The 20,605-nt window shown below is 70.4% G+C and overlaps 4 protein-coding genes across 5 annotated transcripts; 3 read left to right on the top strand and 1 right to left on the bottom strand.

Annotated features, from left to right (window-relative positions):
- The first annotated feature begins 390 nt into the window (after window positions 1-390).
- Window positions 391-2,382, top strand: LRRC61 (leucine rich repeat containing 61). Its single transcript, XM_054273189.1, has 2 exons — window positions 391-438; window positions 1,195-2,382. Exons 1-2 carry the CDS (start codon window positions 391-393, stop codon window positions 2,053-2,055), a joined length of 909 nt encoding a protein of 302 aa, XP_054129164.1. The 3' UTR covers window positions 2,056-2,382.
- Window positions 2,383-3,020: 638 nt separating this feature from the next.
- Window positions 3,021-5,538, bottom strand: RARRES2 (retinoic acid receptor responder 2). Of its 2 annotated transcripts, none has more exons than XM_054273193.1 (5): window positions 5,356-5,538; window positions 4,042-4,143; window positions 3,599-3,703; window positions 3,412-3,525; window positions 3,021-3,181 (listed from the first exon to the last, which is right to left on the bottom strand). In XM_054273193.1, the coding sequence occupies exons 1-4, from the start codon at window positions 5,536-5,538 to the stop codon at window positions 3,412-3,414; spliced, it is 504 nt and encodes a 167-aa protein (XP_054129168.1). In that variant the 3' UTR covers window positions 3,021-3,181. The 2 variants fall into 2 exon arrangements, with proteins under 2 accessions (XP_054129168.1, XP_054129167.1); XM_054273192.1 differs by having other exon boundaries at window positions 3,021-3,160.
- A 2,786-nt stretch (window positions 5,539-8,324) lies between these two features.
- On the top strand, window positions 8,325-13,437 carry LOC128935223 (zinc finger protein 135-like). Its single transcript, XM_054273370.1, has 4 exons — window positions 8,325-8,421; window positions 9,198-9,306; window positions 9,746-9,859; window positions 10,397-13,437. Exons 1-4 carry the CDS (start codon window positions 8,398-8,400, stop codon window positions 13,435-13,437), a joined length of 3,288 nt encoding a protein of 1,095 aa, XP_054129345.1. The 5' UTR covers window positions 8,325-8,397.
- Window positions 13,438-15,584: 2,147 nt separating this feature from the next.
- LOC128935222 (zinc finger protein 316-like) lies at window positions 15,585-19,401 on the top strand (the record flags this gene model as incomplete). Its single annotated transcript, XM_054273369.1, has 4 exons — window positions 15,585-15,741; window positions 16,183-16,287; window positions 16,467-17,318; window positions 19,307-19,401. Coding segments are annotated over 4 exons (1,209 nt in total), but the record flags the coding sequence as incomplete, so codon positions are not given.
- Between the last annotated feature and the right edge of the window lie 1,204 nt (window positions 19,402-20,605).

Raw genomic sequence — 20,605 nt, 5'->3', positions numbered from 1 at the left:
CGGTGGCGCTGGAAAGCCCCCGGTGAGAGGGACGCGGGAGGACCCCAGGGCGGGGACGGGAGAGGTGTCCCGGTCGCGGGCAGGGGGCGGCAGGGGTGAGGCCGCAGTGCCAATAAAGCCCCGTTTTTATGGAAATCTCCGGGAGGGGTGTTCCCCCCATGGGCAGGGGGCGGCGGGGGTGTCCCGCAGTGCCAATAAAGCCCCGTTTTTATGGAAATCTCCGGGATCGCGGGCCCCGCACACGGGCCGGGGGCAGCGGGGGGCGTGGGGCGGAAGAAGGGGGCGTGGCCCCGGGGAAGGGGCGTGACCAAAACAAGGGGCGAGACGGGGGTGTGGCCTCATGGTGGGCGGGACCTCGTCCCTACGGCAACGGGGGCGGGTCCAGTCCCCATGGCAACAGGGGGCGGGGCCTCGGGGGCCGCCGGGAGCCGCCGTGCGGTGAGAGCCGGGGGGGGGGGCGGGGGGGGAGCGGGGATTTGGGGGGGATTTGGGGAATTTGGGGAATTTTGGGGGACCTGGGGGGCGGAGAGGGGCGGGTGGAATGGAGGGGCTCGGGGGTGGTCACGGGGGCACCACAAAAGGATCTGGGAGCAGCGGGGAGGGAACGGGGGGGGGATCTGTGGGGACGGGGCTGGATGCGGGAGCGCTGCGGTGTAACGGGGGCACCGACGGGGGGAATGGGGAGGTCTGGGGGCACCGGGGGATGGAACACGGTGGGTCTGGGGGGTGTGGGGGTGAGGGCCGGTTGGGATGTGGGGGCTCCCCGTGGGCTCTGGGGCTGTCCCTGTGCCCCAGGTTCACCCCAGAAATGACCCCCGCGTGTCCCCCGACCACACCAATGGCCTTTGGGTCCTACCGGTGTCCCCACCCCCCCAAGACACCCCCAGATGTTTCCCACATATGTCTCTGCCCCCCAGTTCCTGCACAGATGTGTCCCACACGTGTCCCCACAGCCCTGGATACACCAGAGTGTCCTTCCAGAGCCATTCCCCAGTGCCACCCTCAGCCCCTTTTCCTGATCGGGAGCCCTCATGGGGATGGAGGGGCATGGGGAGGAACAGGTGACACCTCCAGTCATGCCCCACGTGTGTCCTTGTGCCCCACTCGCACACCACACGTGTCCCCACACCCCAGGACACCCCAAGGCCATCTCAGTGGGTCACCGGTGCCACCCCAGCCCCGCTGTCCCCCCAGGACCTCCCCGTAGGGATGGAGGGGCGCGGGGAGGAGGCGCCAGAGGAGCCGGAGGTGTCGGAGCCCTCGGAGGAGGAGGAGGAGGAAGAGGAGGAGGAGGAGGACGAAGGCTCCGGGGTGCGGGTGACGCCGGCGCTGCTCAAGGCCACGACGGGCGAGTTCTCGCTGGAGTCCATCCTGCTGCTGCGGCTGCGGGGCCGCGGCATCGCGCACCTGGGCTGCCTGGCCGACTGCTCCAACCTCGAGTGGCTGGACCTGTCGGGCAACGCCATCGCGGGGCTGGCGCCGCTGGCCGCGCTGCGCGCCCTGGCCGTGCTCAACCTGGCCGCCAACCGCGTGGCCAGCGTGGAGCCGCTGCGGGGCTGCCGCAGCCTGCGCCAGCTCAACCTGGCGGGCAACCGCCTGCGCAGCCTGCGCCAGCTGCGCTGCCTGCGGGGCCTGCGGCACCTGGAGAGCCTGCGCCTGCGGGACCCGCGCGGCGGCCTGGCCAACCCGCTGTGCGCCGCGCCGGCCTACCGCGCCGCGCTGGCCGCCATGCTGCCCGGCCTCAAGGCCATCGACGGGCAGCGCGTGGCGGGCCGCGGCAGCGAGCTCTTCCGCCTGTGCCGCGAGCTGGACGCGGCGCTGGACGGGGAGGGCGCGCCCGCCGCCGCGGCGCCCGCGGAGCCCCCGCAGCCCTGGGTGCGCGCCGGGTTCTGGGAGGCGCGGCCGGCGCGGCGCAGCGCCGTGCTGGAGGAGGCCACGCGGCAGCTGGGCCAGGCCCTGCGCGAGTGCCGCGAGCTCGGCCGCCGCGCCGACGACTCCATCGCGCAGGCACAGCGCGCCCTCGGCCGCCGCCAGCACGGCGACTTCGGGTTCTGAGCGCCGCGGGGACGCGCGGGCCGGGGGCGGCCTTGGCTGGGCTGGGGAACGCAAAGGTGGGAATGGAGAACCCCCACAGCCCAAAGCCACCATCATCCGAGCCACAGGAGCCCAAAAATGGCAATGGAGAACACCCAAAGCCACCACAGCCCAAAGCCATCACCATCTGAGCCACAGGACCCCAAAGATGGCAATGGAGAACCCCCAAAGATGGCAATGGAGAGCCCCCAAAGGTGGGAATGGAGAATCCCCAGAGCCACCACAGCCCAAAGCCATCATCATCTGAGCCACAGGAGCCCAAAAACAGGGCCAGGAGAACCCCCAGAGCTGCCATCATCTGAGCCACAGGACCCTGAAAATGGGACCAGGAGAAAGAGCCCCCAGAACCACCATCATGTGGGCCACAGGACCCCAAAAATGCAGCCAGGAAAACCCCCAGAGCCACAACAGTGTGAGCTGTGGGACTCCAAAACCAGGGCTGGGAGCCCCTCAGTGCCACCCCTGCCCAAGTTCATTTCCTTCTCCATGGGAGCCCAGAAATGGATCCAGGAAAGCCCCCAGAGCCCACAGTGTCACCCTGAGACCCCCAGAGCCACCACAAGCCTGTGTCCTTCCTCCTGTGAGCCCTGGGACCCCCACGCTGGAGCTGGGGCACCCCCAGAGCCGCCCCAGCCCAGGAGAGGATCCCCAGGGAGCAGCAGAGCAGCCGTGGGGAGCCCAGCCTCGGCTGGGGGACATCTCGGGGACAGGGCACATGGTGGCACTGTGCATTAAACATGTCCCACCCTCCAGTGTCCCTCTGTCCTGCGCCTTGGGGTCTCTCACCCATCATGTCCCTGTCTTTCAGCGCTGGGGACAAGGGGTGACACAGGCAGTGGTGACACGGAGCCCACTGCCCACCCAGCGTGTCCCCATCTCATCTCTGGGGACATTGGGGGGTGCCAGGTGAAACAAGAGCCGTGAGAGCGGAGCCAGCGCTGGGTTTATTGGGGACAAGAGGGGACAGGCAGGAGGGGGGGACACGTCCAGGACCCTCCTGGGTCACAGGGGGCCGGGGGGTGACAAGCGGGGCAGGCGGTGGCAGCGTCCATCGGTGCCGTGGAGCCTGGAAAGGGACACGGAGGGGCTGTGGTGGGCTCCCTGTGCCCCCTGTCCCCGTACCCACCCAGGGGACACGGAGGGGCTGTGGTGGGCTCCCTGTGCCCCCTGTCCCCTGTCCCCATACCCACCCAGGGGACACGGAGGGGCTGCGATGGGCTCCCTGTGCCCCCTGTCCCCGTACCCACCTTTACCCAGGGGACACGGAGGGGCTGCGATGGGCTCCCTGTGCCCCCTGCCCCCTGTCCCCGTACCCACCTAGGCCGGCAGCCCCCGGGAGAAGGCGAACATCCCGGGCAGGTACGGCGTGTCCCCTCCTCTGCCCGCCTCCTCCACCGCCCGGCACTCGGCCTCGTCGCGCTGCCGGATCTCCTGCGGGCACACAGGGGCTGGCACCGGCCGGGCGCGCGCCGGGGGGCACCGGGGGGCACCGGGGACGCCTCACCTTGGCCGCCAGGTGGTGGCTGGGGCCGCAGTTGTGGTACTTGTCCAGCACCTTGGGCGCGTCGCCGGCGTCGAACTTGTAGCAGGCCAGGCAGGTCGGCTTGCGCTGGGGACAGCCGGGGATGTCACCCCCGGGAGCCCTGGGGACCCTCGGGCATCCACACCGTCCCCTCTGAGCCACCCACAGCACCCGCGGGGGGGACAGGGGGTCTGGGGGAGTCCTGGGATGGGGACAAGGGAGAGGGGACACCCAGGGATGAGGGACACCCAGGGATGGCCCAAGGGATAGGGAACACCCAGGGATGGGCCCCAGGGGAAAAGGGACACCCCAGGTGCCCCAGGGGAGGAAGGACAGTCCCAAGACATGTCCCCAGGGAGGAGGAACAGCCCAGGACAGTCCCCGGGGAGCAGGGACACCTCAGGACATGTCCCCAGGTGCCTCACCCGGCTCTCCAGCACCCGGCAGTGCCGCTGCGGCGCTCGCTTCCGACACGTGGTCTGTGCCAGGCCCAGGCGGAGCTGCACAAAGGTCCCCGAAGGGTCCTCCTGGGGGAACAGGGGTGGCAGGGCGTGGCAGGGCGTGGCACAGCACGGCAGGGCTCCCCAGAGGGATCCCGACCTCCGCAGGGACTCCCAGACCCCACAGACCCCCAGGGAATGCAGCCCCCAGAGAGACCCCAAACCCCAGGAGTGACCCAACCACCCCACAGGGACCCCAAATGCTGGGGGAGATCCTGAGCCCCACAGATGCCAACCCCTGAGAGGGACCCCAAAGCTCCCACAGGAACCCCGAATCCCAGGAGGGACCCTGAACCCTGGGAGGGATCCTGAATGCTGGAAACCCTCAGGCAAACCCATCCCAGGAACGACCCCGGGGTGGCCCCAAGGTGGGCACGTGGCCCAGGGTGGGGGTCCCTGGAGTCCTGGCCCTCCCCAGACACGGGACAGCGTGCAGGGGCACCCCGGGATGGCCCCGGCTCCGGGGGCACCGGGATCAGTTTGGATCTGTTAATGAATAACCGAGCTGAGCCCGGCCAGCACGGCCGGTCCCGGGCACCCCGGGGCACCCTGTGCTCACCCCCTCCCTGTGGGACACCCGACCCCCTCCCCATTCCTGCGGCCATCCTGGATCGTGAACCCCGAATCCCAAATTCACCTGCTGGACAATCCTGTTCATCTCCTGTTCCATCCAGGACACCCCAATCCCCACCCCAACCCTCCTGTTCCTCTTGGGACACCCCAATGTCCTCCCCAATCCTCTCTGTCCCTCCAGGACACCCCAATCCCGAACCCAACCCTCTCTTTGTCCCTTCTGGGACACCCCAATCCCCTCCCCAACCCTCTCTGTTCCCCCTGGGACACCTCAACCCTCTCTGCTCCCCCAGGACACCCCAATCCCCTCCCCAACCCTCCTGTTCCTCCTGGGACACCCCAATCCCCTCCCCAACCCTCTCTCTGTCCCTCCAGGACACCCCAATCCCCTCCCCACTCCCATGGTCATACCAGACCCTGAACCCCGAACCCCAACCCCGAATCCTGTTGCCCCCATGCCCGATGACCCCGTTCACCCGTGCCCCCTCCAGGACCCCCAACCTGAACGCCCGATCCCCGATCCCAATCCCTGCCCACCCCCTCGCTGACCCTTTCACCGCTGCTCCCTCCCGGCCGCTCCATCCCCTCCCCGTTCCCCGTTCCCCCCGCGCCCCCTGCCCGTTCCCGTTCCCGGGTGCGGCTGCCGGTGCGAGCGCCGTTACGGACCCGCTCGATGACCCCGTCCAGCTCCCGCTCCTTGAAGAGGAAGTGCACGTTGCTGCGCCCGTGGAAATACTCGAGCACGTCGCGCACCACGCGCCGCTGCAGCGGGGACTGCCCCGCGGCCGCCGCCAGGGCCAGCGCCAGGGCCAGCGCCAGCGGCAGCCACCGCCGCACCGGCAGCGCCATCCCGGCCTCACCGAGCGCACCGAGCCGCGGGCCGCTGGCGCCGGGCCGGCATGAGCCCATTTCCTGGGATCTGCCCCCAAATCCGCCCCCGGGACGGCCCCGCGGGTCACCCACCCACCGCCGCGGGGCGCGGGAGGAGGGGCCGCGATGGGATCGGTGGGATAGTGGGGTGGGATGGGATGTGATAATGGGGTGGGATAATGGCGTGGGATAACGGAATGGGATAATGGGGTGGGATGGGATCAGTGGGATGGGATAGATCCCGGGAATGGCGTCATGGGCTGCTGGGAATGCCATCCTGCCCCGGGAGCGCCCTGCGGCCCCGGGAACGGCTCCTGGCCCCCGGGAACGGCTCCTGCCCCCGGGAACGGGCTCCAGTCCTCTGGGAACGGCTCCTGCCCCCGGGAACGGCTCCTGCCCCCGGGAACGGCTCCTGCCCCCGGGAACGGGCTCCAGTCCTCTGGGAACACCCTGCAGCCCCGGGAACGGCTCCTGCCCCCCGGCAATGTTCTCATGTCCCACCGGGAAGGACATCCTGCCGCCAGGAACAGACTCCTGGTACCGGCCATGGGGTCCTGTCCTCGGGAATGGCTCCGGTCCCCGGAGCAGCCACGAATGAGCTCTGCCCCCCGGAAACGGGGTCCTGTCCCCCGGGAACGGGTCCTGCCCCCCGGGAATGCGGTCCTGTCCCCCGGGAACGGGGTTCTGCCCCGGGGAATGGGGTTCTGCCCCCCGGGAATGGGGTCCTGCCCTAGGAATGGGGTCCTGTCCCCCGGGAATGACTCCTGACCCCCGGGAATGTGCTCCAGACCCCGTGAACAGCCTCCCGCTCTTCCCGGCCGTCCTTGTCCCGGTGTCCCCTCCCGGCAGCAGGATGAGGAGGGAGGGAGGTGCTGACGGCCCGGGGATGGGGTGGGGGCGACATCCAGAGGTGTGGGGGGCACCAGGGAGCAGCAGGGGGTGCGGCTGGCACGGGGGCCACCGGGAGACACCGTGGGGTTACGGGACTGTACTGGGGGGCGCTGGGGAGCTCAGGGGAGCACTGTGGGGACACTGGGGCTGTGCTGGGGGACAGTGGGGGACACTGTGGGGCTCTGGAAGTCACTGGAGTCACTGGAGACACTGGGGCTGTACTGGGGGACACTGGAGACACTGGGGGACACTGGAGACACTGGGGGACACAGGGGCTGTACTGGGGGACACTAAAGGATAGTGAGGGGACACTCGGGACACTGGGGCTGTACTGGGGTACACTGGGGCGCGCTGAGGACACTGGGGCAGTACTGGGGGGTACTGGGGACACCGGGCCAGTAATGAGGGACACTGGGGACACTGGAGACACTGGGGCTGTACCGGGGGACACGGGGGGATGCTGAGGACACTGGAGCTGTACTGGAGGACACTAAGGGATAGTGGGGGGACACTCGCGACACCGGAGCTGTACTGGGGTACACTAGGCGGCACTGGGGACACTGGGGCTGTACTGAGGGACACTGGGGACACCGGGGGACACTGGGGGACACTGGGGGGCGGGGTCTCTCCGGCCCCTCCCATCCCCTGTCCCGCGCCTCCGCTAGGGGGCGCTGCCCCCGGTCCCGCCCCCCGACCCGGAACGGGGCGCGGCCGGACGCGGCCGTGGCTGACGCCATGACGTCACCAGCGCGCTGACGTCACCGCCCGCGTGACGTCACCGCGCGGCGGGGCAGCGGCTGCCCGTGAGTTTCCCGGGGAGGGTCCCGGGGGTCGCGGTCACGTGGCTTGGGAGGGCGGGGGGCACGGCCCGGGGTCTCGGGGGGCTCGGGGGTCCCAGGGTGTGCTTGGGGGTCTCGGGAACTGCCGGAGTCTCGGGGTGGCGGCTCCGGGGCTCCCGCGGGAGGGAGCCCGTGCTGGGGCGCACGGGGGTCACTGCGAACCCCCCGAGGCGCGGCCGGCACCGGGGAGAGCCGGGATCGCCGGGAGCTGCCACGGGAGCCGCCGGGCCCGGGGGAGCGCTGCCCGGTGTGCCCGGGGCTGTTCCCGGGGCTGTTCCCGGGACCGCTCCCGGCTGATGCGGTGATGCCACGCCGCGGCTCCTCCCGTGCCCCAGGGCTGTTCCTGGCTGCCGAGGCGAGGCTGTGCCGGGGCTGTTCCCAACGCCCGGGGCCATTCCAGCCGGGAGGATGCTGTGCCGGGGCTATTCCCGGCTCTCGGGGCTATTCCCGGTTCTCCCGGGGCTATTCCCGGCTCTCGGGGCTATTCCCGGCTCTCTCGGAGCTATTCCCGCCTCTCCCGAGGCTATTCCCGGTTCTCCCGGGGCTATTCCCGCCTCTCCCGGGGCTATTCCCGGCTCCCGGGGCCGTTTCCGGCTGGACAAGCCGATGCAGTGCCGGGGCCATTCCCTGCTGCCGCTCCCACTCGCTCCCATCTCGTCCGATCCCACCCCATTATCCCATCCCATCCCATCCATCCCGTCCGATCCATCCCATCCGATCCATCCCATCCCAGCCCGAACTACAACTCCCAGCGCTCCCGGCTCTCGCCGTTCGCAGCCGGATCCGGCCCCGCTCGGCGCCTTCCGCACCCCAAATTCCGGGGGGAGGAGGAGGAGGAGGAGGACGGGGGGGCCGAGGCCGCCGGAGCCGCTCCGGGACTGCCGCGCTGCTCGGGCCCGGTTCCGCCGCCCTTCCCGCCCCATCCCCGCCGCCCCTCCCGCCCCATCCCCGCTCTCAGCGCGGCTCTCCCGCTCTGCCAGGACCCGCCGCGGCCATTTGAGGGACTCGGTGGCGGAAGGAGGCCGGGCCGAGGCCGGGAAGGGCCGCGGGGCCGCGGGAAGGAGCCCCGAGGAGCCGGAGCGGCCGCGGGGCCCGGGAAAGGGCAGCGATGTCGGCGGGGGGAGCGCCCCAGGTACGCGGGGGTTCGGGGGAACTCCCGGGGGATCCCCGCTCTGCTCCGCCCGCGGCCTTGCGGGGGGATCTCCGGGGCTTTTCCGAGGGGTTTTCCCCCGACCCCTGGGGCCCCCCGGGAGTTTTTCCGGGAAATCGGCGCCTTGGGGGCCGCGCCCCATCCCTACGGAGCTGCGGGGGCTTGGGGACACGGGAGGGACCCGGGAGGGACCGGGGCACCGGAGGGGTTCAGTGTGCCCGGAGAAGCGGGACTGGCTCCTCGGGACAGGTTCCTCCCTCGGTGCGGGTCCCGGCTGGAAAAGGAGCTGGTTTGGGGGGTGGGCAGTGGGGACGGGGGGGACAGGGTTGGGTTTGGGGGTCGGGGATCTGGTCTGGAGGGGCAGGGCTGGGCATCTCTTTTGGGGGATCAAGGATCGTGTTTGGGGTGTAGGGATCTGCTGGGGAAGCAGGGATCTGGCTTGGGAGGGTGGGGATGTGATTTGGGGCAGCAGGGGTCTCGTTTGGTGGGTGGAGATGTCATTTGGGGGAGCAGGGGTCTGGTTTGGGGAGGAGGGATCTGCTGGGGAAGCAGGGATTTGGTTTTGGGGCGTGAGGATGTAATTTGGGGGAGCAGGGGTCTGGTTTGGGGAGCAGGGATGGGGGCTCCATCCTGGAGTGAGGACCCTCATATTTGGGATGCACAATCCCTGTCCTTGGCCTGTGGTCAAACTCAGGGAAAGGTCCCCAAACACCCTAAAATGACCCCAAAATGCCTCTGAGCCGCTGCCCCCTCCCCAGCCCGCCCACGCCCTGGATCTGCTCCCGTATTCCCGGCTGAGCCCGGCGCCACGGGCCGGATCCCAGCTGGATGCTGTGGGCGCCGAGATCCCCTCGGATCCCTGCACAGGTGAGGGGAGGGTGGGACACCTGGGATAGGGGCTGGGGTGGGATTTTCCACACAGAGCTCGGTGCATTTTTGTGGGGACTTTGAACTGGGATGATGAAAGCGTTCTGGGGATTCCCGGGGCTGGGAGAGGCTGCAGGGAGAGCCTAGAGCCCAGGATGGCTCCGTCCCAGGTCCCAGCCCAGGATGGCTCCGTCCCAGCCCACCTGGAGCCGGTTCCCAAGGAGCGGCTCCATCCCCTGTGCCAGAGCCCGGCTCTCTCGGCATCAGCCCGGCTCTCCCGGGATCAGCCCGGCTCTCCTGGGATCACCCCGGTTCTCCAGGGATCACCCGGCTCTCCCAGGATCAGCCCGGTTCTCCCGGGACCAGCCCGGTTCTCCCGGGATCAGCCCGGTCCCAGCCGCGCCGGGGGTCCCGACGGCGCTGCCCCGTGTCCCCCCAGGGTACCGGTTCTTTAAGCCGGGGGGTTTGTTCGGGATGAAGCCGCCGGAGGAGCCGTTCGGAGCCGCGCGGACGGGCCCGGAGGAGTCCAAGGCCCTGGGCAGCCCCTGCGCCGGTGAGTCCGGATCTGGGGGAGCAGTGGGAATGGGGGGCTCAGGGGAAAAGGTGGGATGGGATTCTTTGGGGGTGTTCTGGGCCAGTTTAGAACTTTTTGGGGCCAGTTAGGGGTTGTTCTGAGCCAGTTCAAAGACCTTTTTCAGCCATTTTGGGCCAGTTTTCAGCCATTTTGGCGCCATCCTGGGCCAGTTCACAGCCATTCATGACCAATATATGGTAATTCTGAGTCATTTTGTGGCCATTGTGGGCCAGTTTTGGGAGCCAGTTTTGGCCATTTCAGACCAGTTTTTGCCATTCTGAGCCAGTTTGGACAATTTTGGACCTGAGTGTCACAAACTGGGAGGTTTGGGGGCCCCTTGGGATGTCACACACCAGGAGAGGCTTGGGGAGTTGAAGCTCTTTGGGGTGCCCCACGTCCCCATGGTTCAGCAGTGAGGGCCCCCATGGTTCAGGGGGCTGGGCCCGGGTCCTCCCCGCTCGGGACAGCCTGGAGTTCTCCGGGAGCCGGGCTGACCCCGGGCTCTCTCCGGTGCAGTGGAGCCCGGGCGGGTGAGCAAGGTGGAGCCCGAGGAGAAGCCCGGGATTGGCGCCGGCTCCCTGGAGCTGTTCCCGGCCGCCGCGGGCGGCAGCTCCGGCCGCTGGTTCCCCGGCGGGCAGCGCGGCCCCGAGCCCCCCCGGGACCCCCCCGCCCCCCGCGCCGGCTGCTGGGGGGCCCAGGGGGGCGTCCCCGGCCCCTTCCGCTGCGCCCAGTGCGGGAAGGGCTTCCGGCAGAAGCAGAGCCTGGTGACGCACGAGCGCATCCACACCGGGGAGAAGCCGTTCCGCTGCGGGGACTGCGGCAAGAGCTTCAGCCAGCGGCCCAACCTGCTGACGCACCGGCGCGTGCACACGGGCGAGCGGCCCTTCCCCTGCGCCCAGTGCGGCAAGAGCTTCTCGCAGAAGGCCAACCTGCTGGCGCACCAGCGCATCCACGGCGCCCACCCCGAGGAGGGCAAGGCGCGGGCGCGGGCGCCGGCGCGGGGCTGCCCCGAGGACGCGCCCTTCGTGTGCCCCGAGTGCGGCAAGAGCTTCCGGCAGAAGCCCAACCTGATCACGCACCGGCGCATCCACACGGGCGAGCGGCCCTTCTCCTGCTTCCTGTGCGGCCGCAGCTTCAACCAGAAAACCAACCTGGTGACGCACTACCGGGTGCACACAGGTGAGCGGCCCTTCGCCTGCGCCCAGTGCGGCAAGCGCTTCACCCAGAAAACCAACCTGGTCACGCACCAGAGCACCCACACCGACCTGCGCCCCTTCCCCTGCGCCCAGTGCCACAAGTGCTTCAAGGACAAGGTGTCCCTCAAGGCCCACCAGAAGACGCACGTCCCCCGCCAGCGCCGCTGCCCCGCGCGCGGCCCGGCCCCCGCCGCGCCCTTCGGGGCCGCGCCCGCCCTGCTGCCCCCCGCGCCCGCCCCGCAGGACCCCGCGCCCTTCGCCCCGCTCCCGCCCGCCCCCAAGCTCCCCGAGGGCGCCGCCGAGCTCTTCCCGTGCCCTGACAAGGGCTTCCCGCCCCCGCCCCCGGCCGAGCCCTCCTTCCCCTGCGCCCACTGCGGCGACGGCTTCTGCCCCAAGGTGCCCCTGCTGCGGCCCCCCGAGGCGCCCGCCGCGCCCTTCGCGCCCGGCCCGCCCCTCCTGGGGCCCCTGGGGGCGCAGCCGGGCCCGGGCGAGGCCGTGCTCTCCCCGGAAAAGCCCTTCATCTGCAATCAGTGCGGCAACAGCTTCGGGCTCTGGCTCGCCCTCGTCGCCCACCAGAAGAGCCACGCGGGGCACAAGCCGTGCCCCGGCGCCCCCCCCGCGGAGCCGGGCGCCGAGCAGCCCCCCGGGTCCCCCCCGGGGCCGCGGGCGGGCGAGGGCCGGCCCTGGCCGTGCCCCGAGTGCGGGCGGGGCCTGGCGCAGTGCGAGCGGGCGCCGCGGCACGGGGGGCACGGCGCCGGCGGGCGCGGCCCCTTCCGCTGCGACACCTGCGGCAAGCGCTTCAGCCTCAAAACCAACCTGGCCACCCACCAGCGCATCCACACAGGTGAGCGGCCCTTCACCTGCGGCGTCTGCGGCCGCCGCTTCAACCAGAAGGGCAACCTGGTGACGCACTACCGGGTGCACACGGGCGAGCGCCCCTTCGCCTGCGCCCAGTGCGGGAAGCGCTTCGCCCAGAAGCCCAACCTGCTGGCACACCAGAAGACGCACCTGGGCCGCCAGCCCTTCACCTGCCTCGAGTGCCCCAAGCGCTTCAAGAGCAAACTGTCCCTGCGGGTGCACCAGCGCGTGCACACCGGGACCCCCGGCGCGGCCCCCGGCGCCCTGGACCCCGCCGGGAGCCCCTTCCCCTGCGGGCTCTGCGGGGAGGCCTGCGCGGAGCACGGGGGGCTCCGGCCGGGCCACGGCGGCGCCGAGCGGCCGCACGCCTGCGCCGAGCAGCTGCACACCTGCACCGAGCAGCTGCACGCCTGCGCCAAGTGTCCCCACGGCTGCGCCGAGCGTCCCCACGCTTGCGCCGAGCGTCCCCACGGCTGCGCCGAGCGGCTCCACACCTGCGCCGAGCAGCGCCGCACCTGTGCCGAGCACCCCCACGCCTGTGCGGAGCATCCTCACGCCTGTACCGAGCATCCCCACGCCTGTGCGGAGCATCCTCACGCCTGCGAGCGGCCCCACGCCTGCGGGCAGCCGCAGCCGCAGCCCTGCCCCGAGCGGCAGCACCCCTGCGCCGAGTGTCCCCACCCCTGCGAGCAGCCCCACGCCTGCCCCAAGCGGCCCCACGCGTGCGAGCAGCCCCACGCCTGCGCCGAGTGTCCCCGCGGCTGCGCCGAGCACCCTCGCACCTGCGCCGAGCATCCCCGCCCCTGCGAGCGGCCCCACCCCTGCGCCGAGCGGCCCCACGGCTGCCCCGAGCAGCCCCACGCCTGCGCCGAGTGTCCCCACGCGTGCTCCGAGTGTCCCCACGGCTGCGCCGCCGAGCGGCCCCACGCGTGCGCCGAGTGCGGGAAGCGCTTCCGGCAGAAGGTGAACCTGGCCGTGCACCTGCGGACGCACACCGGGGAGCGGCCGTTCCGCTGCGCCGACTGCGGCAAGGGCTTCAGCCAGAAGGCTCACCTGCTGCGGCACCGCCGCACCCACGGCGCCGGCCCGGCCGCGCCCTGCGCCGCCGGCGACCCCCTGGCCAAGGGCCCCGAGCCCCCCGCGCTGCTGCTGCCGCCCTGCTCCCGCGGGGCGCCCCCGGCGCGCCCCGACAGCCCCTCGGGCGCCGCCGACATCCTCCTGCAGCTGATGCAGGAGGAGCCCCCGCCCGGCCCCGGCGCCGCCCCGGCCCCCGTGCCCCCCTGCAAGTGCCCCGGGGGCGGCCCGAGCCCCCGCGCGCCGGGGCTGCCCCCGCCGTGCTGCTGCGCCGCCTGCCTGGCCCCCCGCCCTCCCGAGCCCCCTCGCGGGCAGCTCTGGGCCAAGGCCGGCGGCTGCGCCCGCGCCTTCGACGAGAAGAGAGTGCCGGGAGCGCCGGAGCGGGAGTGCGGCGAGGAGAAACCGGCGCCGTGCCCCGGCTGCCTGTGAGCCCCGGGACCCCCGGCCGCCCGCGACCCCCGCGCTGGGACCTGCGCTGAGACCCCCCCACCAGGACCCCCACCCTGCCCCGGCCGCCTGTGATCCCCCAGCCTGGAACCCCCAGCGAGACACCCCCAGCAAGGACCGGCCCTCGGCTCATGGGGTGACCCACGGCGAGCCTGGAGGAGATGGAGCCCAGGGGACAGAGCCAGAGGGGACAGAGCCAAAAGGATGGAACCGAGGGGACGGCCAAAGGGACGGAGCCAAAATGATGGAACCGAGGGGACAGAGCCAAAGGGACAAAGCCGAGGGCTCGGTGCCAAGGTGGCACTGCCAGCCAGATTCAGCACTGGGACTTGGAGGAGCCTCCAGCCGGGGCTGTGGGGCAGGGCAGAGCCAGGCTGGGACACGGCACGTTCCTGGCTTGGGAAGACACCAAAGGGCTGGAGGAGCCGGCGCTGGGCCCGGATCTGCCGTGTGGGCTCCAGCCACACAGACCAGGAGGAGCTGGGCACAGTGGAGTTGCATCCACTGGAGCCAGACTTGGGACAAGAGGGGCCCTCAGGGGCTCCCTCTGCTTCCAGAACCTTCCAGCCTGTTCCGGACTGGATGGCGCTCATTCCCTAAGGACACGCTGGGATGAGAGGCTGGGCCCGCCCTGCTGCGGGCTGAGCCCTGGGGTCCGCAGTGCAGCTCTGTGCGGGGGGAAGCTGGGAGCACGCTGGGCAAACAGCCAGGAAAAGGAGAAGGGCCTGGAAGGGCTCAGCTCTGCTCGGGGGGATGGGGGGCAGCTTGTGCTTCTGCTTGCTCTGGGTAACCGCGTGCTTTGGGGCTCGATATTCGGATGGGGAAGGGTGGCGTGGCCGCTGGGGCCGGATCGTGGTGGTGGTGGTGGCGGGGGGCTCGGGGGGCTCGGCTGGGCTTTGTGCGGCCTCTCCCCGTCCCCCCGGTGGGACAGAGCCGGGCATCCACGGTCCGGGCAGAGCTTCGCCACAGACCCCACTGGGAGCTGCCGCTGCTTCATCCCAAAGGGAACCGGACCCTGTGACGGGACCGACACCGGGACAGCCGCCCCCGGAGCCCCGGCCGGGCAGGGGGTCCCACCCCGCTCCCCTTCCCCAGCTCTGCTCTCTGCAATTCTATTTTTTGAGGTTATTTAAAATAAAAGCTTCTGATGGCTCCGGGGCTCCAGGTGCTCTGTCTGGGACTGGGCGGGGGGCACAGGGGTCTCTCTGCAGCCCCGGGGTAGGCTCTGACCCTGGCCAAGGGACCACCAGGACAGTGCCAGAGCCAGTGCCAGTGCCTTCCAGTGTGCTCCGTGACCACCAAACCTCACCTGGACACCAGGTGAGAGCTCAGCGTTAGGGTGGCCAACCCCAGGGTCACTGTCACATCCACGGCGGTGGCCCCAATACCCCTGGTGCTCCCTGGGGACATGTGGGGCAGGGGGGGGGTCTCACACCGGGGCTGTCACTGGGGGTCCCACTGGGACACAGACACCCTGTGCCAGGTGCGGGGCTGTGCTCTGCCTGGGGACACGCGGTGCCACCCGGCTGGGTTCTGGGGGGTTCGGGCGCAGGGGCTGCAGGACCCCCAGGGTGTCCCTGTCCCACAGGTGTGGGTCCCTCCGGACTGGGGTCCTCCGGCGTGGGAGCTCCAGTGCGGGGTTCCCGGATCCCGGGGGTCACTAGGCCGGTCCCTCGGGATTTGGGGGGCTGACTCGGACGGGGCCGTGTCCCGAGGGGCCCCGTTTGGGGCGCAGGTGATGCTGCCGGGTGGGCGAGCGGGGCCGGATCCCGGTACCCGCCGGGCACGGGAAGGAGCCGGATCCCGGTACCCGCCGGGCACGGGAAGGAGCCGGATCCCGGCACCCGCCGCCCCGCAGAGCCGCCCCTCGCCCGGGCCCCCCGGTGCCCCCAGCCCCGGTTCCGGCGCTCTCCCCGGCCCGGCCCCTTCCGCCGCCGCCGCCGCCATCCGCCCGCCCGGCCATGCAGCGGGTGAGCCCGGGCCGAGCCCGGGGCGCGCCGGGGGCGGGGGGCTCCGGGGGCCCTGCGGAGTGCTGGGGGGTACCGGGGCTGTCCCCGTAGGGATTAGCGGGGCTCGGGCCCCCCGAGGCCGGGGACCCGCACGGGGAGCGCAGCGAGGGCCCCCCCTGAGCCCCCCGCTGTCCCTGCCAGGGGGGGACCCCCGCGGTGACATTCGAGGAGGTGGCCGTGCACTTCTCCCGCGAGGAGTGGGCGCAGCTGGCGCCCTGGCAGCGGGCGCTGCACCGGCAGGTCATGTGCGACAACTACGACATGGTGGCCAGCCTGGGTGAGGGACGGGGGCGTGGGGCTGGGGGTGCCGTGGGGCTGGGGGTGCCCAGGTTAGGGGTGACAGGGGCTGGGAGGGTGCCCAGGGCTGGGGGTGCTACGGGACTGAGGGTGCCATGGGGCCGGGGGTGCCCAGGGCTGGGGGTGTCATGGGGCTGGGGGTGCCATGGGGCCGGGGGTGCCCAGGGCTGGGGGTGCTATGGGTTATGGGTTGAGGGTGCTATGGGCTGGGGGTGCCACGGGGCTGGGGGTGCCCAGGGCTGGGGGTGTCATGGGGCTGGGGGTGCCATGGGGCTGGGGGTGCTATGGGCTGGATGTGCCCAGGGCTGGGGGTGCCCCGGCCCCCCGCCCCTAGCACAGCCCCCGGCCTGGTGACGGTTCCCGGTGACCGTGACCCTGCCCGGGCATGGCGGGGGCACTGAGGGTCCTCTCTCCCTCACAGACCCCAACTCCAAGTTCTCCCACGTGAAGGAGGAGTCGCACGGGGGGGCGCCCTGCGCTGGGGAGCACAGCGGAGATAGCGACAGCAGCGACACCACCGACAGCAGTGAGTGACCGGGACACCCCGCGGGGACACCCTGTGGGGCTGGGGGTGGCCCTGGCCGGAGCCCCGCTGTGACACCCCCGGGCTGGGCTGTGCTGGGGTCCCCCACGGTGTCACAGCGGTGGTCGCGGCAGCAGCCGGGGGTCCGGGACTCCCCCACGGTGACCTCGTGTCCCCGGCAGGCGCCCGGAGCAGCTCTGACAGCAAGGACGGCACCGGGGGACGCTGGCGATCGGGCTCCGGCGTCCCCCGCTCCGGCTGCCGTGACACCGCGCGGGGCCGCCGTGCCGGGGCCCTTTCCCGGCCGGTACCGGCGGCCTCGGGGCTCCTCGGCGGCGGCAGCGGCGGGGCCGAGGCGCCCCCGGGCCGGCCGTACCTGTGCGGCGCCTGCGGCAAATCCTTCCGGCACCGCCGCAGCCTCCTGGCGCACAAGAAGCTGCGCCGGGGGAACCGGGCCCGGCACGGCTGCGCCGAGTGCGGCCGCAGCTTCTGCCTGCTCGGGGACCTGCTGCGGCACCGCGGCTCGCACCGGCCGCGGGCCCCGCGCTGCCCGGACCCGGCACCGGACGGGGAGCGGCCCTTCGTGTGCGGGCCCTGCGGGCGGAGCTTCAGCTGGAGGGAGAGCCTGGAGCTGCACCTGCGGCAGCACCGCGCCCTGCCGTGCCCCGAGTGCGGCCGCGTGTTCCTGCACCGCGGGCACCTCTCCCTGCACCGCCGCGGCCACGCGGGCCTGCGGCCCTTCCCCTGCGCCCGCTGCGGCCGCGCCTTCGCCACGCGGGCCAGCCTCAGCTCCCACCGCCGGACGCGGCGGCGGTGCCGGGCCCGCGGGGACGGCGACAGGGACAAGGGTAGGGACAGCCGCGGAGACGGGGACAGGGACAGGGACAAGGGTAGGGACAGCCGCGGGGACGGGGACAAGGGTAGAGTCAAGGGTAGGGACACCCGCGGGGACGGGGACAAGGGTAGAGACACCCACGGGGACGGGGACAAGGACAGGGACAGGGGTAGGGACACCCCTGGGGACGGGAACAAGGGTAGGGACAGGGACAGGGACACCCGCGGGGACGGGGACAGAGGTAGGGACAGGGACAGTGACAGGGACCCTCGTGAGGACAGGGACCCCTGCGGCGACAGGGGCAGCAACAGGAACCCGCTCAGGGACAGGGATAGGGACAGGGACAGGGACACTCGCGGGGACGGGGACAGCCACAGGGGCAGGGACCCTCGTGGGAACAGGGACAGCGACAGGGACAGGGACCGGGACCTCCGTGGAGACAGAGACCCCCGCAGGGACAGGGACAAGGGTAGGGACCCCCGCGGGGACGGGGACAGGGACAGCGACAGGGACAGGGACAGGAACCCCCGTGGAGACAGAGACTCCCGCGGGGACGGAGACGAGAGTAGGGACACCCGCGGGGATGGGGACAGCCACAGGGACCCTCGGGGGGACGGGGACAGGGACAGCCACAGGGACAGGGACCCCCGTGGGGACGGGGATGGGGATAGGGATGGGGAGAGGGACTCCCGTGGGCATGGGGACCCACTCAGCGATAGGGTGATGGGTGATGGGGATGGGGACAGGGACCCCTGTGGGGATGGGGACTCACACAGGGACAGGGATAGGGAGCCCTGTGGAGACGGGGACCCCCTCATGGACGGGGACCTGCTCCGTGAGAGGCACCCTCACAGTGATGGGGCCGTGCCTGGGGACAGGGACCCCCTCGAGCCCAGGGACGTGCTCAGGGCTGGGGACCCCCTTGGGGACAGGGAGCTCCCGGCGAGTGCCCAGCGGTAGCCGGGCCATCCCGGTGTGACCCCGGTGGGTGTGCCCCGGTGGGTGTGTGGGTGTGGCCCCGGTGGGTGTGGCCCCGGTGGGTGTGGCCCCCGGTGGGTGTGACCCCCGGTGGGTGTGGCCCCGCCGGTGCCGTGCTCACCCCGGGACACCCCCGGAGGCTTCTGGAACCCGGGCATTTCTCCTTTGGACCTCGGGAAATCCCTCCGGGATGTGTCTCCGTGTTCCCTCTGGATCTTACAGCGTCTGAGATGTTTCCCCACATCCACCTGGACCTCGGGCAATCCCTCGGGGCTGTTTCTCCACGTGCCTTTCACACCTCAGAGTCTCTCCAGGACACTTCTCCGTGTCCCTCTGGACCTTGCAGTGTCCTCCGGTGCTTCCCGGTTCTCCCAGAGCCTGGGAAATCCCTCTGGGATGAATTCCCCGTGTTCCCTTCAGGTACTGAAGTACCTTTGGAATGTCCCTCGGGGCATTTCCCACTCCCTGCCCGTCCCACCAGTGCCCAGCCCCGTGTTCGTATTTAAGGCCAGAAGTTTCTTTAAGTCTATTTATTTTATTTTATTTTATTTTTTTCTATGTCATTCATTATTCTTTCTGTTTTATTTTATTCTATTTAAGTTATTCCAGTTGTTATTCTTCTGCTCAGCCCGGTCCTCCTACCCCATTCTGCTCTTCCTATTCCGTTTAATTCTATTTATTTCTATTATATTTATTCCCTTTAATTAGGAGGAAGGGCAGGGAGGGAGGAAGAGGGAGGGAGGGAGGGAGGGGAGGAAGGAGACTCTTCTGGGCTCTTTGTCGTGGCTGAACCATGACGGGGCTCCGGTGACAGCAGGGGCCACCACGCGTCCTCCCCACAGTGTCCCCCCTTCCCCAGATAAAAGCCAAAAACCGGAGTTAATGTGGGAACGAGTAAAAAAATGTAGAAATGAGTAAAAAATGTGAATGAGGCTGAGGTGGGAGGGGGAATATTCACACACCTGGGGGGCACCTGGGAGCACTGGGAGTGTCCCCCGGCCGGATGTCACCGAGCAGGGCACAGATGGTGGCGTTCCCACGGGAATGGGGACAGGCCCCCACCCCAAACACGCGCTCCATCTGCCCACGGAGCTGGGAGGGGAAACTGGGCCAGGGCGGCACCGCGGAGATGGGACAATCCCCGGTGTCACCTGTCCCCAGTGCCACCGCTGCCCATGTCCCCATTGCCACCACTGCCCGTGTCCCCAGTGCCACCGCTGCCCATGTCCCCGGTGCCACCGCTGCCCGTGTCCCCATTGCCACCACTGCCCGTGTCCCCATTGCCACTGCTGCCCGTGTCCTGAGGGCCACCACTGCCTGTGTCCCCAGTGCCAGCACTGCCCATGTCCCCAGAGCCACCACTGCCCGTGTCCCCATTGCCACCTCTGCCCGTGTCCCCAGTGCCACCACTGCCCGTGTCCCCATTGCCACCTCTGCCCGTGTCCCCAGTGCCACCTCTGCCCGTGTCCCCAGTGCCACCGCTGCCCGTGTCCCCAGTGTCACCACTGCCCGTGTCCCCAGTGCCACCGCTGCCCGTGTCCCCAGTGCCACCTCTGCCCGTGTCCCCAGTGTCACCACTGCCCGTGTCCCCAGTGCCACCGCTGCCCGTGCCCCCATTGCCACCTCTGCCCGTGTCCCCAGTGTCACCACTGCCCGTGTCCCCAGTGCCACCGCTGCCCGTGTCCCCAGTGCCACCTCTGCCCGTGTCCCCAGTGTCACCACTGCCCGTGTCCCCAGTGTCACCGCTGCCCGTGTCCCCAGTGCCACATCCAGCCGCTTTTAGCCCCCCAGGGCAGCCCTTTCCAGGCGGAATATCCCCAAACACCCCCAAAATCCCGCCTGGCGCCCCCGAGGCTGCTGGCGGCGCTGCCGGCGGTGTCACCGTGTCACCTCCGTGTCACCTCCGTGCCACCCCCGGCTGCTGCGGCTTTTCTGGGCTGTCCCAGTTCCAGTTTCGGGCGCCCACGCGCAGGAGCCGCCGGATCGGGGTCGGCAGGACGGGACACGGGGGGGAGGCGCTGGGCGCGCTCCTTTGTGCTCCGAGAACCAGGAGAATTCCCCAATTCCCCTTTCCTTCTCTCCTTTCAGATAAGATCACGCGGCCCGGAGCCGTTTTCCCAATTAAATTCCCGAAATTAGGCCGGAGCCGGGAGCGCGGGGGGCTGGGACGTTGAGGCGGCTCCGAGGACGGGAATTTGCGGGGCTGGATGTGCTGAATTCCTGAAAAAGTGGGAATGCCATCCCTGGATCCGGGATCTGCGGAGAGGGAGAGGCTGGACCCGGCTCCTGCTGGGACCTGTGGGGCTCGGGCACCCCGGGACCCCCGAGGGGTGGGATCGGGTCTGGAAAGACCTTTCCACGTTTCCCCACATCCTCAGGGTCACTCGGTGCCTCTGTCCCCACAGCAGCGCTCCCAAGGGAAACCCAGCTCTGAGGAAACGCCGGCTGTGCTGCCAGAAACCAGAGGAAATGAAATCCTGGGGCCGGGGTGGCGTTGGGAGCAGCAAT

The sequence above is a fragment of the Melozone crissalis genome, unplaced genomic scaffold (genome assembly GCF_028551555.1).
Source record: "Melozone crissalis strain CALT ecotype California unplaced genomic scaffold, PUWL_Pcris_2 ptg000016l_1, whole genome shotgun sequence".
Taxonomy (NCBI): domain Eukaryota; kingdom Metazoa; phylum Chordata; class Aves; order Passeriformes; family Passerellidae; genus Melozone; species Melozone crissalis.
Note: the sequence above shows the minus strand (reverse complement) of the source record. Positions and strands in the feature narration are given on the sequence as shown.

Coding starts and splice junctions, on each gene's coding strand:
- LOC128935223 (XM_054273370.1), top strand. CDS start 8,398: ATGTCGGCGGGGGGAGCGCCCCAG. Junction 8,422..9,197: donor CGGCGGGGGGAGCGCCCCAG/GTACGCGGGGGT, acceptor CCCCCTCCCCAG/CCCGCCCACGCCCTGGATCT. Junction 9,307..9,745: donor CCCCTCGGATCCCTGCACAG/GTGAGGGGAGGG, acceptor GTGTCCCCCCAG/GGTACCGGTTCTTTAAGCCG.
- RARRES2 (XM_054273193.1), bottom strand. CDS start 5,538: ATGGCGCTGCCGGTGCGGCGGTGGCTGCCGCTGGCGCTGGCCCTGGCG. Junction 4,144..5,355: donor TGGACGGGGTCATCGAGCGG/GTCCGTAACGGC, acceptor CTGTTCCCCCAG/GAGGACCCTTCGGGGACCTT. Junction 3,526..3,598: donor GCCACCACCTGGCGGCCAAG/GTGAGGCGTCCC, acceptor GTGTGCCCGCAG/GAGATCCGGCAGCGCGACGA.
- LRRC61 (XM_054273189.1), top strand. CDS start 391: ATGGCAACAGGGGGCGGGGCCTCGGGGGCCGCCGGGAGCCGCCGTGCG. Junction 439..1,194: donor CCGCCGGGAGCCGCCGTGCG/GTGAGAGCCGGG, acceptor CTGTCCCCCCAG/GACCTCCCCGTAGGGATGGA.